The sequence below is a fragment of the Ctenopharyngodon idella genome, chromosome 11 (assembly GCF_019924925.1).
Source record: "Ctenopharyngodon idella isolate HZGC_01 chromosome 11, HZGC01, whole genome shotgun sequence".
Classification (NCBI taxonomy): domain Eukaryota; kingdom Metazoa; phylum Chordata; class Actinopteri; order Cypriniformes; family Xenocyprididae; genus Ctenopharyngodon; species Ctenopharyngodon idella.
The window spans coordinates 2,212,027-2,233,987 of NC_067230.1; the positions used below are offsets into that span (position 1 = coordinate 2,212,027).

A 21,961-nucleotide genomic window follows, 5' to 3' on the forward strand; every position below is an offset into this window, starting at 1 on the left:
CTAAACCTATTTATTCTTTTTTTCTGTTTGGCGGTTTATGTTGTTAATAAATATGACGGTGTAACGCCTTTTGTGGCACTGAATAAAAACAGTAAGTGCATTTAACTTTGGATTCAATATTTTGTATTTAATTGCTCTATACTATACATAATTAGTACTGTGCTTAGTAAAAAGTTCCAATGGGAAACTATTACAAAATATTACTAATTCCCAGACACTCCTTTTATTGTTTTGAGTCTATCATATTTAAATTAATAGTTAAAACACTCAAAACTCAATAGTCTTATAAATCTTTTACTGTACAGCACTGTGCAAAAGTCTTAGGTCACCACCAGCTTTGTTGTTTTAGCAATGTTTTAATGACCATCAATATTTATTTTTTGGTCTTTATTATGATACAAACAGAACATATGTACACAAATGTACAATTAATTCAGAACAAAATGGCTTGTTTAAGCAAAAAAAAAATCAGTATTTAATGTGACCTCCTGGACTTCTTCCATCTTCTCAAAGAAGAAAATCTGAGAAACGTATATTTTGAAAGTTTTCTTGGCCTTCCTTGCTATTGCTCAAGTGTAAGGGGAGGTCACTAAATACTTGCCACTTTAGCCTATAGAAGTTGTTTTTTTCTGGGTTTTTTTGTTTGTCTGTTTTGTTTGTTTGTTTTTTTTTCTTGTTTTTTAATACTGCATATAAATTTCCTGTATGGTCTGGTTATTCTAATAAATAGACTGAGAATTAATTATATATGGTCATTATACCATTGCTAAAACAACATTTGATGGTGGCCTAAGACTTTTGCACAGTACTGTATGTAATATTTTTCTAAGCAAATTTGACAACTATAAGCCTATACTGTTTTTTTTTTTTTTTAGAAAACTAAAATAAAATTGTATATCCAATCAATTTTAACTTCTAAATAGTTAAATGTTTTTATAAAAACTGTTGATTATTAATATTGATATTATCTTAGCATCGTACTTTGCGTTATATAAAAACAGTTCATGATTCATTCATCAATAAATTTTTCCTATGAGCTTTGTTTATATAAATGCATTCAGGAATATATATTTTCTTGTGAGAATATATTTTAATCATTATTTATGATTAAAACTATAGTGCTACTTCATGGTACAGGGAAGAAAGCTGTCAGATGACTAAAAATCACAAACTATTTTTCCATCTAAAAATTAAACACTTAAATTAAACAAAAAAACAAAAAAAAAAAAAAACAAAAAAAAAATTGTAAAACACCATTAAATTGAAGTATAAAAGCCATTTATTTATTTCATGTAAAGAATTTATTGAAAAATGCATATACACGTCAGTTTCATTTAATTCATTTATTTTTAAGTCAGTTAATTCATTTTTTTTAATCACTCTCCTGCATAAATCTCTTCATGCATCGCATATGTAAAAAAATATAGAGATATTGATTCAATATCTCAGTCCTAGCAGCATTCAAGAAAAGAAGGATGATATCTTGCTTTGAGTCTTTCCTGCAGATAACTGAGATGCTGCAAAGAAAAATACAAATTTTTTAAGAATAATTAGCATACTTATCTACTATCCCTGTTACAGAATACAATATTTACATACTTTTATTAAAATAAAATACCTTGATTTGGTGGACTTAATCCCATGTCTGAATCGTGATTTGCTATAGAATCATTTCCAGTCAAGGATTTTAACAGCTCACCGAACTGCTTCCTGTGCTGTGGTCGAATGAGCACAGATAAACCTAGACCAAACAGAACAAGTTCAGTCTCTTTCCCAACAGATACACATTTTGATAAAGTAAAATGGTTATGATGAACCCAAAAGAAATGGACTAACGTTCTAGTAGAGCGATGTCTTCATCCCTCTCAGTCAATAAACTCACAACGGTTGACACCATCTGTTCATAATTGTTTGATGTTTTATACGCCTGCAAGGCTAAAAACATCTGCCGGGTTTTTTCTGCACCGATGGCCTGTTTTATGTCTGACAGCAGAGAGGAACACGATAGACCTTCTTTGATGGATGTTTGGGGCTTCTGGTCTTCACTTTTTGCATTCACTGTAAAAATTCCACAAACTTAATCAGAAAATGTTCTAAATGTACAAGTGTTAGCATCATAAGTGAGGAGCAGGACTTTTTAATAACAGTTAGAATCAATAAGCTCCAATATACCTCCAATTTTACCATCCCCTCCATTAAGTTCTACGGTTCCCAAGTGAGGGCCACCTTGGTTCAGCTGTCGACTCGAATTCAGTTGCTCGTTGGGTGGATTTACAGGTGACATCTCAGCTTTCGCTAGAAAAGTAACAAAACAATGTTATTTATGATTATGGAGAGATAAAATAAGGCCCAAATGTTTCCTGTAACTGCTACCCACTATTTACTAGTGTTACCTGAGTTCTGCCCAAGAGCCTCTCGCTCCTCCCTAGACAGTGAATGCTCTTGTTTATAGCCACAACCTTCACCTGTTAACTCCAAGCAACGCTCATCAAACTCTTTCTTATGGTGTGGTCGGATGAACTGATAAAGACCTTGAGAAAAAGATCAAGGAAAAAAGGCAAAGTTAAATTTTATTCCACCTATTGTTTGTTGGTTTGTTAAAATAACTGATTCATTGAAAGAAGATGATGCTCTTTATCTACCAGTTTTGATTTCAGTCACAATTAGATATCATTGAAGGTATTTAAAAATATGTTAATAGGCATTTTGATTAAAATGTGTACTTCAACGCTGGCAAAATGGCTTTTCAATAAAACTTGGCTGCCTATACAGTAGAAAGGCAAAAGACTTTTTGAAATCTGTGCTACCTGACCAGAGAAAAACATTTTTGTGGTCTTTGCTTTTGCCAAATAGGTCGGAAAATTTCAACACCCATAATGCACTGGGCACATTGTCATCCAAGGCCACTCCCACCAGTCTGCTCTGGATACACTTGACCAGTCAAATACCGCCTTGCTTTAGTAGGAAATACTTCTTAGCAAACTTTTAGTCATAATGGTGTTGACTTATATTGTTCCCGGGTGCAAGAATTCAAAGAGTAAATGTTTAGCGGAAGTGGCTAAAGGCTGCAAAGTAGAGTTGTAAAAAGTACCGACTTTGGTACCAAGTCAGTACTTAAATTTTATATGTATGACTCTTTGAGTGCTGTTGAGCGGATTTGTAAACAGCTCTGATTGGCCACTGTGTTCATGCGCTCATCTGATATGTCTGTGATTGGCTACAATGATCAACGCTTCAAAAACATGTTGTCTTCATGACAACATGAGTGCTAACACAGATACACACGGGAGCATTTGAAAGCAGGCGTCTATCGCAGACTAGTCCGCTGATAGACGCCTGCTTTCAAACGCTCCTGCTTTCAAATTCAAACACTTCCGTGTGCTTTCAAACGCTCCAGTGCGTTGATCATTGTAGCCAATCTCACAGATATATCTGATTAGCGCATGAACACAATGGCCAATCAGAGCTGTTTACAAATCCGCTCAACAGCAGTCAAAGAGTCACATTTTTAAAATTTCAGTACCAACTTGGTACCAAGGTCGGTACTTTTGACAACTCTACTGCAAAGAATCATAAATATGGAGAGAACACTGTGACAGAACATATGGGGGAAAAAAATAAATAAATTAATAAATAAAACAAAAATTATATAAATTATATAAAATAAATAAAAATAACAATACAATAACTGTTCTGTTTATAACCCTCTATCACTCCAACTGTCTGTGGGCAGGGATACAAAAATGCGGAAGTAAAATCTGCACATAAACTTTACAATAAGGTCTCATTTGTTAACATCAGTTAAATGTATTAACCAAAATGAACTAACAGTGAGCAATATATAATATTTGTTAATGTAAGCTAATAAAAATAAAGTTGTTCATGTTAGTTCAGAGCATTAACTAATGTTAACAACTTTTGATTTTAAAAATGTATTAGCAAATGCTGAAATTATTATCAACTAAGATTAAAGTCTTGATGTAAAGTCTTGTTCATTCTTAGTTAATGTTACCTAATTTAGTTAACTAATGTTAACAAATGAAACCTTATTGTAAAGTGTTACCTCTGTAGTTCTGACGAAAGCCCTGGAGCTGGCAAAAGACTTTTGCTGACAAATAAACGTGATTTTCTCGGCCCAGGTAACACAGAGAACAAGTAAATATTGTTCATTTACATATAATACCAACAATGTAACAATACACTTTAAATCAGCAGTGAAAACCTAACTTGCATTACACATGGGATGGATATGCTGAGATTCCACACCTCTGAGCAGACTGTGTGTGTTGTGATCTTGTATGAGAGGTTCAGCCACATTAGCCAGAAGGTTACTCAGGTCATCAGTTGTCTTGTATGACTGTAGCGCTTCCATGATGAGCTTGAAGTTCTCATGACTCAGGCATCGTCTCAGCTCTATCATGAAAGCTTTGCCTGTTTTCGCAGTACAGGAAGCCATTGTTTTCTGAAACACAGCCAGCAGAAGACAAAGAATACATTTACTTTAATCAAAAGGATCAAAAGAGAAGCATGGCCTGTTCCTTTTAATGTCCAAATCCATTTATTTTGGTAATCTACTAAATTAGAAGGTAGTGTCATTTCTGCATCGCCAAATTTTGAACTGCAAAAATAATGAAAGTTTGAGGAAACCTATAAACAGCACTACACTACTGTTCAAAAGTTTGAGGTCTTTAAGATGTTTTTGTCTTAAGAAATTAATACTTCTAAAAAGCGAGGACACATTAAATTAATCAAAAGTGACAGTAAATACATTTATAATGTTAGAAAACATTTCTTTTTCAAATAAATGCTGTTCTTCTCATCATTATATTCATCAAAGAATCAAATGTATCAGTTTCCACAAAAATATTAAGCAGCACAACTGTTTTCAACATAGATGAAGAAATTATTATTGAACAGCAAATCAGCATATTAGAATGATTTCTGAAGGATCATGTGACACTGAAGACTGGAGTAATGGTGCTGAATATTATCTTTGCTACCACAAGAATAAATTACTCTAAAAATAATAATATATTAATCTTATTAATTTTAAATAAAAATGTTTATAATTATTATTATTAAAATATATTAAAATACAAAACAGTTATTTTAAATTGTATATTTCGCAACATAGATGTTTTATGTATGTATGTATGTATATATATATATATATATATATATATATATATATATATATATATATATATATATATATATATACACACACACACACACACACATATATATATATACACACACATATATATATATACACACACACACACACACACAGACATACATACATATTTATACATTTTATATATATATATATATATATATATATATATATATATATATATATATAGTACATTCTGATATTGTAAAAGAATGTGAAATGTTAATGGTAAAACAATCCAGTTTCTGCATAGTCTTGTTAAGCACACAGCTCACAAAACTTCAATCAAGATGCCTCACCCGCTCTTGAACCACTTTAATTTTCCGTTTCCCACCCCTCGATTCATCATCCAGACGTTTGTCATGCTGGAGGGAAAGAGTAGACAAGCGACTCGCCTGCAGGGTCACAGACCAATGAGAGAAGAGGAAAATTAGCAAAAAGATTTCTTCACATAGTTACATTACGGCATATGAGAAATTTTATAGACCTGCACAATGAGCTAATCTGATGAAAGTAGAAAGATTTGAGAAACAGATAATAAGGGATCAAAGGTGTCATTCAAAACCTTGATCATGATTTATGAGGCAATTCTTCACCATTCGTATCTCATTTATTCAGCAAAATTCATTTTCTAGGTTATTCACTTCCAATTTCTCAGAGAAATGTGATGTCTTATGCCTACACAAGTGTTTCTCACAGTAAACTATGAATATGAATTCAGAAGATCGGAAAATGGCGCAAACTTCACATGGGACTTTTTTTTTTTGGGACCATGGCAGTATACATCACCATTATTATTTGGAAAAAAGCAGCTCTGACAATGTAAAGAGAAAATAACACTGGTTCGGAAAAAGTGCAACAAAGGCCCTGTTTACACCTGATATTAAAGGGTTAGTTCACCGAAAAATGAAAATAATGTCATTTATTACTCACCCTCATGTCGTTCTACACCCGTAAGACTAGGGGTGGGCGATATGGCAAAAATATCATATCACGATTTTTTTCAGGAAAATCACGATTCTTCATGTTGTTTTTTACTATTTTGCAAGTGACTGAGCATTACAGCCAAACTAATTTCCCTATTTTAAAAACAAAGCCTTACAAAATAACAAAATATAAAATAAAATTAAAAATGGCAGACATTTAGGCCAAAGTGGCGAGAAGATCAAAATCTTTGTCATTATTTTATCTTTGTTATTAAAAAAGAAGAAAAACATAGGCTACACATTATACAAATGAAATTAATAAAATGATTTATTTTTTTCAGCTACAGTAGATGTATTTAACAGTAGCATTCAAGTAAAAAATTAAATGAACAAATATAAAAATATAACTTCACTGTATAAATTATACATTGATTCTTAATAAAGCTAATGTATTAAAGTTCCCAGTCAAGAGCAAAAAGTTATTTTGAAGAATGTGACCAGACAGTTGCTGGTCCATAGTGACTATGTTTTTCCTACCATGGAAGTCAATAGAGACCAGCAACTGTCCGGCTAACCCACATTCTCCAAAATATTTTATTTTGTGTTCTACACAAGAAAGAAATTAATACAGTTTTGAAACAACATTACAGTGAACTATCCCTTTAAGGACAAGCGACCGCATGGTTAATATTAGGCTGCTCTGTCACTTTAAAGACCTGCACGTATATCTAATACACAGCCACGCATCCAATTTTCTCTCAAATGTTTACTTTCACTTCAGACATAACCAACTGTGTTTATGTAAATTTTGTGCGTATTTGACAGTATTAGAGCAATCGGTCTCTAAAGATAACTTAGTAATCAGGCGCTGTTTGACAGGCTTTTAGTGCCTGTGCGCTTCGCGTGAACGCGCTCTGAAAAACGCATGTCAGAACAGCGCATCAGCACACGAAAGAAAAGTTTAACCGGCAAGGCACATGAAATAATGAACTTTTGTGGATTGAAGTGTCCCGCGAATATTACTCTACCGCTGCGTTAAAATATGACGTGAATGTACGTCACGTTGAACAGTATGCTGAGACGGAGGCGCTGGAACTGCAACTGATAGAAAGCACTGTAGCACGATACTACGATATTTCTTCATGAGCAGATTGTGGAGACATTTTAATCGTCCACGATCAAAAATCGTTATATCGCACACCCCTACGTAAGACCTTCATCTTCGGAACACAAATTAAGATATTTTTTATTAAATCCGATGGCTCAGTGAGGACTGCATTCACAGCAATGACATTTCCTCTCTCAAGATCCATAAAGGTACTAAAAACATATTTAAAACAGTTCATGCGAGTTCAGTAGTTCTACCTTAATATTATAAAGTGACGAGAATATTTTTGTGCGCCAAAAAAACTGAACTCACATGAACTGTTTTAAATATGTTTTTAGTACCTTTATGGATCTTGAGAGAGAAAATGTCATTGCTTTGAATGCAGGCCTCACTAAACCATCGGATTTAATCAAAAATATCTTAATTTGTGTTCCGAAGATGAATGAAGGCCTTACGGGGGTAGAACGACATGAGAGTGAGTAATTAATGACATTATTTTCATTTTTGGGTGAACTGACCCTTTAAGATGCGTTTTGGTCAATCGGATCACAAGCAGACGAGAGAGACACACTCCGTTTACACCTGGTCTTTTAATCCATTTCTTTTGTCCACTTTCAGCCACTGCCATCTTGATTTCTTCGAGGGGAGGGTCTATGGGCAGGTAAATGTATGGGCTTTTTCAGATCTTTCAATCTAATGGACGAAATAAGCTCACACAGTTTACATTATGAATGCGACTGGAGACAACGAACACATGGAGAACAGCAGCTTTCGTTTCTGCTCTGACAGCCGCAAGACCACGACAAACACTGTGAGTGAGTGTTAGAAATCAGGAATGGTGAGAAAACATTGTGCTTGGCACATTTTGTGTCTTCAAACTAAATTTAGGTCTTCAGTCAACAAAGTTTAAATCCAGTCTAAGAATGCGTTTTCGACTATCTCTGGAATTGGTCGAAAGTGGACAAGCTCAAAATGTTTTAGACCCCATTTACACCTGTATTTAGCGTTGTCCACTTGTGATCAGATTGACCAAAACGCATCTTAATATCAGATGTAAACAGGGCCTAAATCATCTCTCACAATGTAATTCTTGTCTTACCCTTTCTTCCCCAACCATGGTGTCTTCCCTTCCTCCTTTGTTGGTTGTGTCATCCAGGGCGTCCAGCAGGCTGACAGGTTTCCTTTTACTAGTCATCTCCATCTCATATTGAATGCAAAGTCTGGCTGCCCCATCCCTTCCAGAGTGCTCTTCTGAATCTAAAACAACACAATAATTTTAGCTGACTTGTCTTGTACTGAACTTAACTGACAACAAATTGTTAAAAATTAATGCGTCAAAAAAAAACCAAATCTGAGGGCTCTTCTTCCGTTAAAAGATAGATTAGGCTCCAAGCATTATCTAATGTTAATGTTTGACTTGTTTTTAATAATGAGACCAAATCATAACTTATCGCTTAATTTAATTGACTTTTATATTGGTTACCGTTTAAATTAATTAGCGAATCAATGACGACATAAACTTCCAAGACCTGGTATATGTGTTAATGAAAAACATATTCATCCAAGAGCCTTCAGGCCAGGAAAAAAAAAGAAGAAAAAAAAATAGAGGTGATCTCACCTAATTTTCTTCTTTTTAGGCTGGGGACATGTGAGTCTAGAGTTTTGGCCTTTTGAGAGGTGTCGCTGAGCCAGACACTCTTAGCAGGACAGCTGGAGCCTGTGTTGAGTGGCCTGGTGTCTGCCTGATTCTTACTGCCCTCTGCTTTTCCTTTCGTAACAGGAACTGGTCTCTGACACACAAATCCACCAATAAAATGTGCACGTCAGCTCTTATTAGTGTAAAAACTGCCTTGCAGATTTTCATGGTACAGGAATACACAAACCAGAAATGGACATACAGTTTTCTGCGCCGTCCGAAAGAAATGAGCCACATCACGGACCATGGTACCGAAGTTATCATAAATCTTAACATATGGCCTCACCCAAGAAGGAAGCTGATTACGGGCTTCGGTGCCTCTGAACCTGGATTAAAATACCAGAACATTAATATTGGAGTACATGCTCGCCAGTCAAATTGAGAATTGCTGTTCTAGTAATTAGTGCTGACCTGTGATCACAGAGGAAGATGGCTCCGTAGTCTTCTCTGTGGCGAATCACTCTGCCAATGGCTTGATTCACAGCTCGAGAGGCCTGCTGTCTGTACCACTCCTGCCCAGACAGATACTGAACAAACAGACAGACCATAAGAACACTCAACTGTACCTGAACCATACGCAATTTACTGCCATTTTTCTTTACATCTTGATCTTAATCATTATTTAAAAAAATAAATTAAAAAAAATAATTAAAATATGTAATATTTAAGTAAAAAACTATTTAAAAATATCTTCAGGTAAAGTTAAGTTTTTTTGATGAACTATTAATTCATTAATATCACTATGTATTTGGAGAGTTGTACCACATGACATTTTATAACCTGAATATTGCCATGTCATAAAAAGGTAATATCTGATAATTAAAGAGACTTCCTCTATATTATATTATTACCTGTTTTATTTTCTTTTCCCTGCACATTTCTGTACATTTGACTTTAATGTACCATATGACACCATATGACTTTAATTTTGGTAGACACAAATTTTTCAAATAGTTTATTATTTTGACAACAGTATTTTTGAGTAATAATCAAAGATTTCTTAGGTTTTTCTTTTCAAGAATTTCATCCTTTTATGGGGGGATTTTTCATCAATATGTCATTAGGACATATGTACCATCCTGATATTTTTCACCTTCAAAATATATCAAAATGAATGTCAGTTCAGGAATTAAATCATGTTCATTATAAAAGAGTTGCATTCATTGTCATTATTTGTATGAATTTAATGTAATTTTGAATAAATTAATAGACATATTATTAATGATGGTAACACTTTTATTTAAAGCCTTAATGTAACATCTAATGGATTATAAATATATCCATAATGTATGTTATAAAGCATTATATCTTTTCATAAATAATTGTAGCCAAAGTTAAAATGCATTATAATATTTCTTGTTAAATCTGAAATTGGTTGTAGTGTGTTCTAAATGCGTAATATCACAAATAATAGATAAGCATTATAATGTATTATAACGGTGGTTACAATTATTCATGAGGCCCTACAATGCATTATAAGTATTACAAGGCATAATTAATGCATTAAAAATACTTTTATAATGTATTACACATAAATGTTTTAAGTAAGTAAGATTAATTAATTTATATATTAACTAGTGTTTAAAAGATTGGCATGGTAAAGATTTTTATTTATAAATGTTTTTTAAAACATTTACTGCAAACACATTTTATTTTATTTGCAAATATAGTAAAAACAGCAATATTGTGAAATATTATCAAAATTTAAAATAACTAGTCTATTTTAATATTTTAAGAAGTAATTTATTCCTGTGATGGTAAAGCTAAATTTTCAGCATCATTACGCCAGTCTTCGGTGTCACATTATCCTTCACAAATCATTCTAAAATTTTAATAAAATAAGAATTTAAATAATTTTATTTGTATTAAAATTACAATAAATTAACATGTTAATTGACAATCTTTATGTCAGGAGTCGTTACATAGGTACAATATCTGCATTCCATTAAAAACCACAGTCTAGCATTTTGAAGTACCTTCACTCCACTCATTTTTTTTCTGCACATCTCATCCAGATACTGCATTTTAAGCACCACTCTGGGGTCCATCCTGGGGGGGAAGGGAAGTCCAGTGATCACAACCCCTCGACCATATGTGTCAGCAAAATCCAACCCTTCGCTTGCCTTGGGGAAAGATGAAAAACAAAAAGAAATGTGTTGATATTACTGGTGTTGGTTCATAATAAAGTATTTTACTCCATCAAATATTTATAGTCTTACCTTTCCTCTACATACAGCAAAGAAGCTGCCTCCACTAGAGTTTGGGTCATTCACCTTATCATAATAACCATCAATCACCTGCAAGAAAATCCAATTTCAGAGCAGCACTGACTGACATCTTGTGCACATCAAGCTATGCTGGCATTATGTTAGCATCTATATCAAATAATACTGAGTGCACAATTATTACATGACTGATACCCGTAGCGGTTACCTCAGTAAAAGTGCCTTTACCCCTCGGTTCTACAAACATGGGCTTCACATTTTCAATGCGATCTGCATGTCCATTAGCCTGAAAGAGTGAAGGGGAATGGTGCAGTTACTTAAATGCTAAAGTTGGCAAAAGATGAAAAAGGTAATCATGAATCTACAGACTGTTAAACGAATCATTGTTTTGGTTCTCTTCAATGAATCAGCTGAACCATTTCATAAATTTCCCTGAACATTTTTTTCCGAATCAGACTGAATCAAAATCATTTTGGTCATACTTCCAAGACTACAATCTATGATTCCGAAGTACAGTATCCACCGGTGCGTTGACTGACAGCCACACATTCTCCTCAAAACATTAGATTCATCCACGCTAAGAAGTCGTGCCGAGGCACAACCCACGTAAAGATGATAATTCCGCAAATAACTGTAATGGACTACTTGCACTGAGCTTCGTGACGCACATCCAGTTTGATACATTACGGCTCAGTTGTTTCCGGTTATATCTATTTTCAAAGCGCTGTTATCACATAGCTAACTAAACGCCTCTTAAAATGAGAGTCCTCGGGATGAAGCGATATTCTGATGATTACCGTGTACAGACCTTTCCAAACTCAACGGAACTTTAAGTTAAGTTTTAATCCAACATAAGCCGTGATTCTTTCACCACAGGGTGTCAGCGCTCAACTAGTGATCGCGACGCTGCAGTGTGAGACGTGATGAATAAGATCAGAATAAACATAATATTTTAGTCACTATTCTGTGCCATTTTTTACTGACAATCACCTGTATGTAATTCACACATTTATGCCAAAAATCCACTATTTCAAACACTGGAATAAAAGAGCACCAACGCAAGCAATACTGCTCGTATGAAAATTAACCATAGTTACTACACTCTTACTACAGTAAAACCATGGTTCGCCTTCATAAGTATTTGATTAATTATAACTATTATATGAAAGGTAAGTTATACTGCTGTTTAACTGTCAGCTTGGTTTGTTTGTGCATGTCTTGTATGCTCTTCTGCTCGTTTACAGTCAGAAAGCAGCTAGCACGCTATGCTAACGGTGCTAACAGACTTTTGCAGTTGTCATTCACAGATTGTCAGGAGGGAATCAGCGATTCTTGACAGTTTTAACTTGTTTTTGTTTGCAGTGTAACTGTAACGTAAAATAGTCTAGCCATCGTGATAATGCGTCGTCACCCATAGTTACTACACTTACCATAGTAAAACCATGCGCTTTCTTAAGGGTGTTTATTCAGAATGCGCATTTGGAAGTGAAATATATTAATAAACATTTCAGCAGGTTGAAGATAATTAATGTTAATGCAGAGAATATGATTAATTGTTTAAAAAAAAACATTTGGCAGCCCTAATACGTAGTAATAATCTGCGTTTTCATGAGAAGCTCTCTGTATATAAGTGCGCTGAACGCTGACCGGAAACGCTCGAGCCGTAACAAGTAGAACGTGGAAGTAGTTGTGCAAGTAGTCTATTGCAGGTTTCAAACAGAGATGGCGACAGAGACAAAACTTACAGACTGCCGCTTTAAAACTCTATAAATAATAATATGTAGCTTCCGGCAGATGGCAGTACACATCAATTTATGCCAAAAGAGTAAGCTCTGACGGGACGTAGGATGTAGGAGTATCGTAAGCGCAGACACCTCTCGTGGTTTAAACAAATAGGGCTGTACAACAAACTCAAGCTCCTCTTCTCTTATATCGAAATCCTCTGAATTATTATTTTTTTTTAATTTCACGATTTAGACTGCTAATTTGTGACCGGTGTTTTGTTCTATCCTCCGCGCTTCCGCGTTCGTCAATATGTCATGCTTCAGGTCAGTGGTTACTCTTTCGCTTGTAAATCGATGTGTACGACCGTCTGCTGGAAGCTAGTTATTATAGTTTATGAAGTTTTGAATATGGGTTTTTGTAAGAAAAATATCCATCGCTTCACTTCAGGCCTTTATTAACCCACTGGAGCTGTATGGATTACTTTTATGATGGATGGATGCACTTTTTTGGGATCCAAAATCTCACGCCCCCTTCACTACCATTATAAAGCTTGGAAGAGCAAGGATATTTTTCAATATAAATCTGATTGTGTTCGTCAAAATAAGATACACCTAGGATGGCTTGAGGCAGAGTAAATCATGGGATAATTTTCATTTTTGGGGGAACTATCCCTTGAACTAAAAGACTCATTTGAATTGGTCAGTCAGCTACATACTGTGAATCCTTAATCCATTTAGACTGAACACACTCACCCTCCAGAACTCCAGAGTCTTATCCATCACCGGATACGAGGGAAAGAACACCAGCAGTCCATGAGGCACCACCCGTGTCAGATTGACTGCAAACCCAAACATATGAATATAATCACATTCATCATCAGATCATTATTGAGAAGAGATCAAGATCAGATCGGCTGCTGTTTCAGTGTAAGGATCTCTCACCAAGAGTGTTTCCCATAGACGACATGTTTTCAGGAACAAACCTTCAAAAAACAAAAAAAATGTTTACACTCCTCCTAATGGTTCACAAATAGCTTCAGTTGCCTTGGAATATAGCAAATGAGTCAAATGAACTACTTCTATGGTTCTTTTTTTTTTTTTACCTTGACAGCCTATGGTCAATATAAATGCCATTTCTTAGATAAAAATAATAGCAACTGGGTTTGAAACAAAATGAGGGTGAATAAATAATGACAGTTTAAAGCAGAGGGTGTTGATGCGACTAAACAGCCTTTAATAAAACACTCACCTCCTGTCAAAGGCTGTGCTCAATTGCACGCCGTCCGGACCTTTTTCAATGATACTGACGAAGATCTGATCACGCTGGATGACATGAGGATTCTCCAAGGATACAGGGAAAGGACTGCAGAAAATCAGCAAACAATTAGCATCCAACCTGCATCAACTCAGATGGGACAGCTAGAGGAGAAGAGCACGAACATTTGCATTTCACAGGTGAAGGATGAGAGCGGCGAGAGAGTTCCACTGGTCAGAATGATGCTGCGTACTCCCTGTCCTAGCAACTCCTGCATGCTGAACCCCGGAGAAAAACACCAGAAACTCAGCACATTCCCTATAAAATATACACACACCATTTCAGTCTTTTACGGCTTTGGCATACAAAGTTAACATGGAAGATAACTTTTTTTCAGCATTTCATTGTGGATGTGATTTTCATGTGCAGCAATGTGACCAAATAAGCAATAATACACATTAGGGCTGCACAATATATCAAAATGAGTAAAATCTTGCAAATGTACATATCGCTATATACATATTGCAATGGCTTGCGATAACTGCATGATTTTAATACTCCAAAATAATACAGAAAGTCCAAGTTTTGGGTCGAGTCTTAAACTGGAAGTGTGACATGCTTTAAATGTTATTAAATGCAATAAGTGAAGTACTCACGCGCACAGAAAGCCGTCTCTCGGACAGCACATGATCCCGAATTCAGTTCTCTTCCGCAGCTTATATGGCCAAATGCACACAAAATTATGTCAAAATGCCCATCTTGGTGAATATTCACATAAACGCAGTCAGTTTTGTCTTACATGGACTAAACAGTTGAGAAAGAAAGCGTGCATGTAACAACATATTGGATCTGTGCAGCTCTTAAAGTGACAGCAGCCTAAAAAACCTGCTTCCATTTGTGTGCTTAATATTAATCAAACAAAAGACAGAGAAAATCACTCACTGCTCTTGACTGTATAACTTACAGCTTTAATAAGAATCAGCATATATTTAATTCATACAGTGAAGACTAAGCAGTGTTTTACTTTTACATTTAATTTAATTTACATTTAATTTCAATTACATTTAATCAATTTCTGTTGTTAAATAAACCTAATGTAGGCCTAGCTGAAACCCTAAACCCTCCTGGTTTACACGGACATTAAAATGACACTTACTTCTTACTTCTCCTGCTACTTAAGTAGCTAATGCTACAGTAAAAAAGTAGTTGTAGGGATGCTTTCTTCTCACAAAAACAATGTGAAATGTATATTGATTGTATCATTTTCAGTTTTAAAATATACTTGAAATATAAATTTAAATGTATTTTATACAGTTAAAGTGTTATCGTATTGCATATCGAATATCGCATTATTTAACAAGTTATCACATATCGCCATCTTCTTCAATATCATGCAGCCCTAATACACATTATAACTTTCAGATTCTCCATGGCTGGTAAACCACATAAAAACAAAACAGAGCGTGTGCTCCAGTCAATAACAACTACCCTCTGAAAACATTTTGCTACACATGAGGTGTCTCAGAGATTGAATAAGAGTCTCATACCTTGTTTCTTGGTAGAGGAGGAAGCCCATACATCAGTCATCTGTTTCTTTTTGAAGTTGTTGGTGTCTGGATGAATGTGGACCTGATATCAGACACAGATTTGGGAATCAGAAGCAGAGAGGGAAGATAAAAGACAAGGATTTGGAGTCAGTACGATTTTTTTAATGTGTTTGAAAGAAGGCTCTTCATAAACAAGGCTGCATTTATTTGATCAAAAATACAGTAAAACAGCAATTCTATGAAATATTATTACAATTTAACTTTTCTATTTTAATATATTTTAAAACATCATTTATTTTCAGCAGATTTTACTCGAGTCTTCAGTGACATTATCTTTCAGAAATCATTGTAATGTGCGGATATACTTGCCTAAGAAACATTTCTTATTATCATCAATGTCTAAAATATTTTGTGGATGAAAATCTTTTTTCGGGATTCTTTGATGAACAGCATTTATTTGAAATTGAAATCTTTTGTAACATTATAAATATCTTTACTGTCAGTTTTGATCAATTAACATTATTTTGAATAAAAAAAAGAAAATTAATTGAAAGGGTAAGATTTTAAGATTTTTTTAATAAAATTTACAACATAACATTATTACTCACTCCAACTAAAACCTGATGTCCGCAGATATGTAACAATGAAGACAGCATGAATGTGAAAATCAATCGGAGCAAACCTTAAACTCCTTCATGCTGCTTTCCATCTGTGATTTCTTGCTGCCCTCTGTAGGTTCAGCTCCAAACACCAGCTGATTCAGCACAAACAGACAAACACAATATAAATACAGAAAATTACCAATTTATCTCTTTAACATGCTCTACACTTCTTACCTGGATTATGTCTGCTACTTTCTGTAGTCCGCTGGTGTTCAGAAATACACCAGGCCCTGCAAAAAATAAATAAATAAATATTACACATATGGGTCAATATTAAACTGATAAACAGAAAAAGTCAATTATACTAAGGATTTGTATAGACCAGCTGATTAATACTCACTTCCTGCTAAATATCCTGTGATCTGCTCCATGGCTTCCACTATAGCATTTTTAGTTTCAAAGTTCACATTAGCTGTTTGAAAAAGCTCATATATGAAGCTTTAAAAGAGGGAGACAGAAAATTAGCAGTTCAATTTAGCTGTTGTGCATCTAAAATTTTTTGATATTATAGTCAATATATCAAGGACACTCATACACATTCCCAGCACTAAACTGAATCAGATCACAGGTTCATTGATGCTTCACTCACCTGCCGGGTTTGGTGATTCCTTGATTATTTGCTGGCATCTCAAAACCGTTAATGGAAGATTCCAGATCCATCAAAATTTCTGTAAGATTATTAAGCAGTGCTCTCAGCAAAATGCTTCAGTACTGAAAAATGGATTCCAAATAACTCCAAAAATCCAATATTGTATTAAAATATATACATTTTAATTTTTGAAGAGTAACCTACGTTTTATTTTTGCAATTGTGGTAATATCCAGTTTCAATCCTGTAAAATAATATATAGGATAAAAACACGGGAAAACCAAAAATTATTCAGACACTAGATATAATTTCTTTTATATTTTTTTACTAGTGGGTGCAGGACACCATAGTTCATTTATGTAAGTGAGGATGGCAAAATAAAGTAAACTGTGACATATTATACCCAAAAATTCTTCATACAGTGGACTACCAGTAAAATTGATAAAAATTTGGAACCAAAAATTATTCAGACACTTTGACCTGACCATGTTGCTTAAGTGTTATCTGAAATTATCAAGATTAATTTTTTTCTGACACAGTTTAACTCGGAGATCTTGTCATATTTTATTACCATTTTTTTTTTAACTATAGCAAATAAACTGTGATAATGTGTGAAATGTTGAAGGTGTCTGAATAAATTTTGGTTTGACTGTATATGTACAAAGCATATATAAATAACATGCAGAAATATATAAACCATTTATTTATATTATGTTTAAAATATTAAAAAAAAAAAAAAAATTTATTAGAAACAAATTGCCAGGTTTTTGTCAAACTAACCAGAATTCAGTGATTCCACATTAAAATTTTCAGCAGAATCTGCTTTGCTAATGTCTGAGGCCTGTTCCCGCAGCAGTCGATCCACGGCTTCAATGGCAGAAATCAGGTCATAAGGGCTGAGGTCAAACGAGGTGGACTCTTCACACATCTTCTCCTAAAAAAACAAGACAACAAGTAGTAAACAAACAAGAATATAAAACAGCTATGAGGTCTCAAACAACAACAAGACACTTACAACATTATGAGCCTCATCAAAAATAACCACAGCTCCCTTCAGCTCTATGTTGTGTGCTCTTCGACTCTGTGAATCAACAGAAAACATAATTGTGAATAAAAAACAATACATATCAAATCAAAAAACATAATAATTATAATATAAACAAAATATACAATATCATCAGTTAATAAATTCAACATTACATAAGTTTTTTTCAATGAAGACTTTTATTCAGCAAGAACACATTAAATTGATCAAAAGTGACAGTAAATTCTTTTTAAAATGTTACAAAAAAATTTATTTCAAATAAATGCTGTTCTTTTGAACTTTCTGTTTCATCAAAGAAATGTATCATGCTACCCACAAAAATATTAAGCAGCACAACTGTTTTCAACATTGATAATAATAAGAAGTATTACTTGAGCATTAAATCAGTATATTAGAATGATTTCTGAAGGATCATGTGACACTGAAGTTTGGAGTAATGATGCTGAAAATTCAGCTTTGCCATGACAGGAATAAGTTATTTTAAAATATATTGTAATAATATTTCACAATATTATTGGTTTTTTTTTTTTTTTTTAACTATATTTTCGATCAAATAAATCCTTGGTGCGCATAAGAGACTTCTTTCAAAAACAGTAAACAGTCACCTTTGGGTCAAGCAGATAGTTGTAAGGCATGAAGATGACATCAGCGTGTTGTTTGAGTGAGCGTGACAGGTAGTATGGACAAACTCTACGGAAACAAACAGTCTGAGCAATGTCACTATTTACGAACACTCAAAGAAAAGATTCACATTGGAATCATGTCAGATGCAGCATCAGCAGGTCGAAGAATTGTTTTAAACGCAGATTTCTTTCAGAGCTTTAGTCAAGGCCATGAAACAGTATGCAGTGTCTCACCTTTGCTTTTTGCCTGTTTTTACAAGATCTTCCACATCCAGGATAGAATTAATTATTTCTTTGTCAGTGCTTTTTTCTAAAAAAAGAACAAAACCAAAATAACAGTCAGCAATTTCTTGTAGTGTCGCACAATAACAACTAAAACCATTATGATAGAAACTCTTTTATGTAATAAAGTCGTAAATCTCTATAGGTCACCAATGTTAGTCTCATACCATCAACATTGTTGTAGAAGACACAGGAGCGGGACGACACTTTTGCTCTGCACATGTGGACCTTGAAATAAGGCATAATGCCTTCATTAATATGGTAATGAAATACAGCGCTTGTATTTTAAGTGTCTGTTGTATACATACTCACAGTGAGGTACTGATCATCATACCTTAATGTGGTTACTCTCATGACGCATCACTTCCTGGTTAATGCAGAGCTGTTCTCTAGATCCCAAAACACAAATCTTTGGCCTATAAAAAAAGAACAATACTATCTGTTATTTTTAAGAAATTAATACTTTTAATCAGCAAGGTTGCATTAAAATGGTCAAAAATGACAGTCAAGAAATTTATAATCTTACAAAAGATTTCTATTTCAAATAAATGCTGTTCTTTTGAACTTTCTATTCATAAAATAATCCTGGAAAAAATTATCATAATTTACACAAAATATTAACATATTATTAACAGTGATGATAAAAAGAAATGTTTTTTGAGCACCAAATCAGCATTAGAATGATTTCCTCTTTTGTGAACCTTTTTTATACTGGTTTTACATAAAGAAGAATAATTTATGAATGCAGATAACATAATAATGATTTATGAAGGATCATGTGACACATACATTTTAAGATATATTAAGATAGAAAATGTTTTTTTTTTAATTGTAATTATAATAATAATAATAATAATAATTCACATTATTACCGTTTTAACTGTATTTTTGATCAAATAAATGCATCCTTGGTCAACATAAGAGACTTATTTTAAAAACATAAATGTTCAAACTGTAGCGTATGTATTATAGAATATGCTGAAAACATTTTGGTGGGATATAATCATGTTTTCATATTCTCAATGATCATGAATGGATGACTGTACAACATCCCCTAAATATGTGATGTTAACTCAGATAGCTGACCTGTATGATGTGTTCTTGAGCTCATTTATGACCTGTGTAAGCTGGGAATGGGTCCTGGAAGCATATATGATCTTGGGGATGTCCGTGTAATAAGCTAAATTTAAAAAAGAAAAACGAAAAAGACAAAACTCATGATACTGACACGTGTTTTGAAATATAATTCCTGGTTGTCCAGCATGTTAACTGTCACTATGATTAGGTTTCATACAAACAATTTAGCCTTTGAAAACACAAGAAATGTTTACAAATGAAAATAAATCATATTGAAATTGAATCAATAAATCAATGACAGTACTTGGAGTGTCTCCGTCAGTGGCTGCTGTTCCCCACGATGACATTGGTCTGTCAGGGAACAGCTCCGCACCGCCCATTCTCTCTGCTATCTTGCGGGCAGAGATGGTGTCTTTGAAGTTCTCTCTCCAGCCCAGGGTTGAACACAGCAGGCAGAGCGTTTTACCAGTGCCAGTGGGACTTTCAAGAACTCCATTGACTTTCTGAAAGAGTACAAGTGCGTGTCATTCTTATTAATAGGCAATGAATAGAACACTGTGACCTTAATGGAAGACCTTAAAATCTTTATTGCATTAGATTACAGCACCACAGCCTTCATATTATACAGAAATCAAAGGGTAAGTACAACAAAAATGTCATTCTACTTTCAGTAGAATGTCATTCTGCAGTTGCATTTTACCTCTAAATGGAAAAAGTGACAAAACTTTTTGGAAATAACAAAAAGTGGCAGACTTTTGTCTTTGTTAAGACTATAATATTTAAAGCCCCTTAAACTTTCAAAGTAGTTAGCAAATTAAATTAAAAGGTATTTCAATGACTATCAAGAAATGTAGATGCAATACATGTAGGATTGTGTGACTGAGATTCTCACATTCTGCAGGCACTCGATGACTTTGCTCATGTAGTCCTCCTGGCACGGGTATGGAGTGAAGGGAAAGTCCACAGTGACTCCTCTGAGCTTAATAAGAGGCATTTTCAACCAGAACACACTGATCACATGTAAAGAGCTGCCCCAAAACACTATAAAATTCACCTACTCTTAAGTCTAACCCCAGAGACAACCACAATCCCTTAACAAAGCTCGAAGAAATAATCATTTATTCTAGTCGGCTTTTTTTTTTTTTTGGATGTAATACAACGATGTTAAAGTCGCTAAAATAAATTAAATTTAAACCAAGTGACAAGTTACTCCAGTAGCGCGCCATTTGTTTTTCTCTTCTTCTTTTCCGCTCTACAGGAAGACTCGTGCCCCGAGTGTAATGCTGCCTCCTAAAGGCCACGCTGGAGAAGTGCAGCCAGTGATGCACAACAGGTCATGTCGCAGCATGCAAACAAACATAATACCTTTGCTTACCTGTTGTTGAGTAGAATTGGATCTTCTCGCAAAGTCAGAATAAATGCGATAACTTAAAATTGTAACTATTTTTAATCATTATTTAAATAAAATAATATTAAAATGGTAATCACTGTAACTGTTTGGGTGCTGTGTTTACACGAAACACCATTTGTCATGCCTAATTGTTTTTCAAGGTTTCTCATAACTGAAAAGAAAAAAAAATTATTATTATGAAATTATATGAAGGCATCTAAACATATGGCCATAAAAATATGACTTTTCAAAAAACAAAATGGTCTATGGCTCAACTTGCCCCATGCATGTTAGGGGTAATTTGAGCCAAGTCAAGAGGATGTTGAGCATTCTAGTAAAATAAAGACCAAACAATTCACTTTGTCAGGGAAAACTTAAGTTAATTCTAAAAAAAAATTAACAAATAACTTTTTTTTTTTTTTTGCTTTTATCATTCGTATTATATAAAAAAAACATCCATAAATCCACTAGAAGAGGGTTTATTTAGAATGTCACCATGAAATCAAAATTGACAGTTCATAATTTTATGGACTATTACAGTATTTATTATAAATGATTTATCCATGCACATCTTTAAAAAGAAATAATGTGCCCTCCTTTAAAATGAGAAGAACATTTTGTATTTTATAACAATGTT

At 34.0% G+C, this 21,961-nt stretch overlaps 1 protein-coding gene across 1 annotated transcript; it reads right to left on the bottom strand.

Annotated features, from left to right (window-relative positions):
• Positions 1-1,261: 1,261 nt before the first annotated feature.
• On the bottom strand, positions 1,262-21,206 carry rtel1 (regulator of telomere elongation helicase 1). The gene is made up of 33 exons (XM_051913141.1): positions 20,827-21,206; positions 20,239-20,437; positions 19,944-20,037; positions 19,192-19,273; positions 19,025-19,085; positions 18,810-18,885; positions 18,558-18,642; positions 17,923-17,988; positions 17,688-17,841; positions 17,113-17,151; positions 16,909-16,987; positions 16,660-16,757; positions 16,494-16,549; positions 16,340-16,411; positions 15,658-15,739; positions 14,296-14,428; positions 14,105-14,218; positions 13,798-13,838; positions 13,609-13,694; positions 11,340-11,417; positions 11,126-11,203; positions 10,883-11,029; positions 9,318-9,433; positions 9,109-9,232; positions 8,829-9,000; positions 8,310-8,467; positions 5,476-5,571; positions 4,267-4,462; positions 2,394-2,531; positions 2,173-2,295; positions 1,837-2,058; positions 1,619-1,741; positions 1,262-1,517 (listed from the first exon to the last, which is right to left on the bottom strand). Exons 1-33 carry the CDS (start codon positions 20,926-20,928, stop codon positions 1,462-1,464), a joined length of 3,546 nt encoding a protein of 1,181 aa, XP_051769101.1. The 5' UTR covers positions 20,929-21,206; the 3' UTR covers positions 1,262-1,461.
• Between the last annotated feature and the right edge of the window lie 755 nt (positions 21,207-21,961).

Coding starts and splice junctions, on each gene's coding strand:
- rtel1 (XM_051913141.1), bottom strand. CDS start 20,928: ATGCCTCTTATTAAGCTCAGAGGAGTCACTGTGGACTTTCCCTTCACT. Junction 18,643..18,809: donor AAAACAGGCAAAAAGCAAAG/GTGAGACACTGC, acceptor TTGTTTCCGTAG/AGTTTGTCCATACTACCTGT. Junction 15,740..16,339: donor GCAGCATGAAGGAGTTTAAG/GTTTGCTCCGAT, acceptor GTCTGATATCAG/GTCCACATTCATCCAGACAC.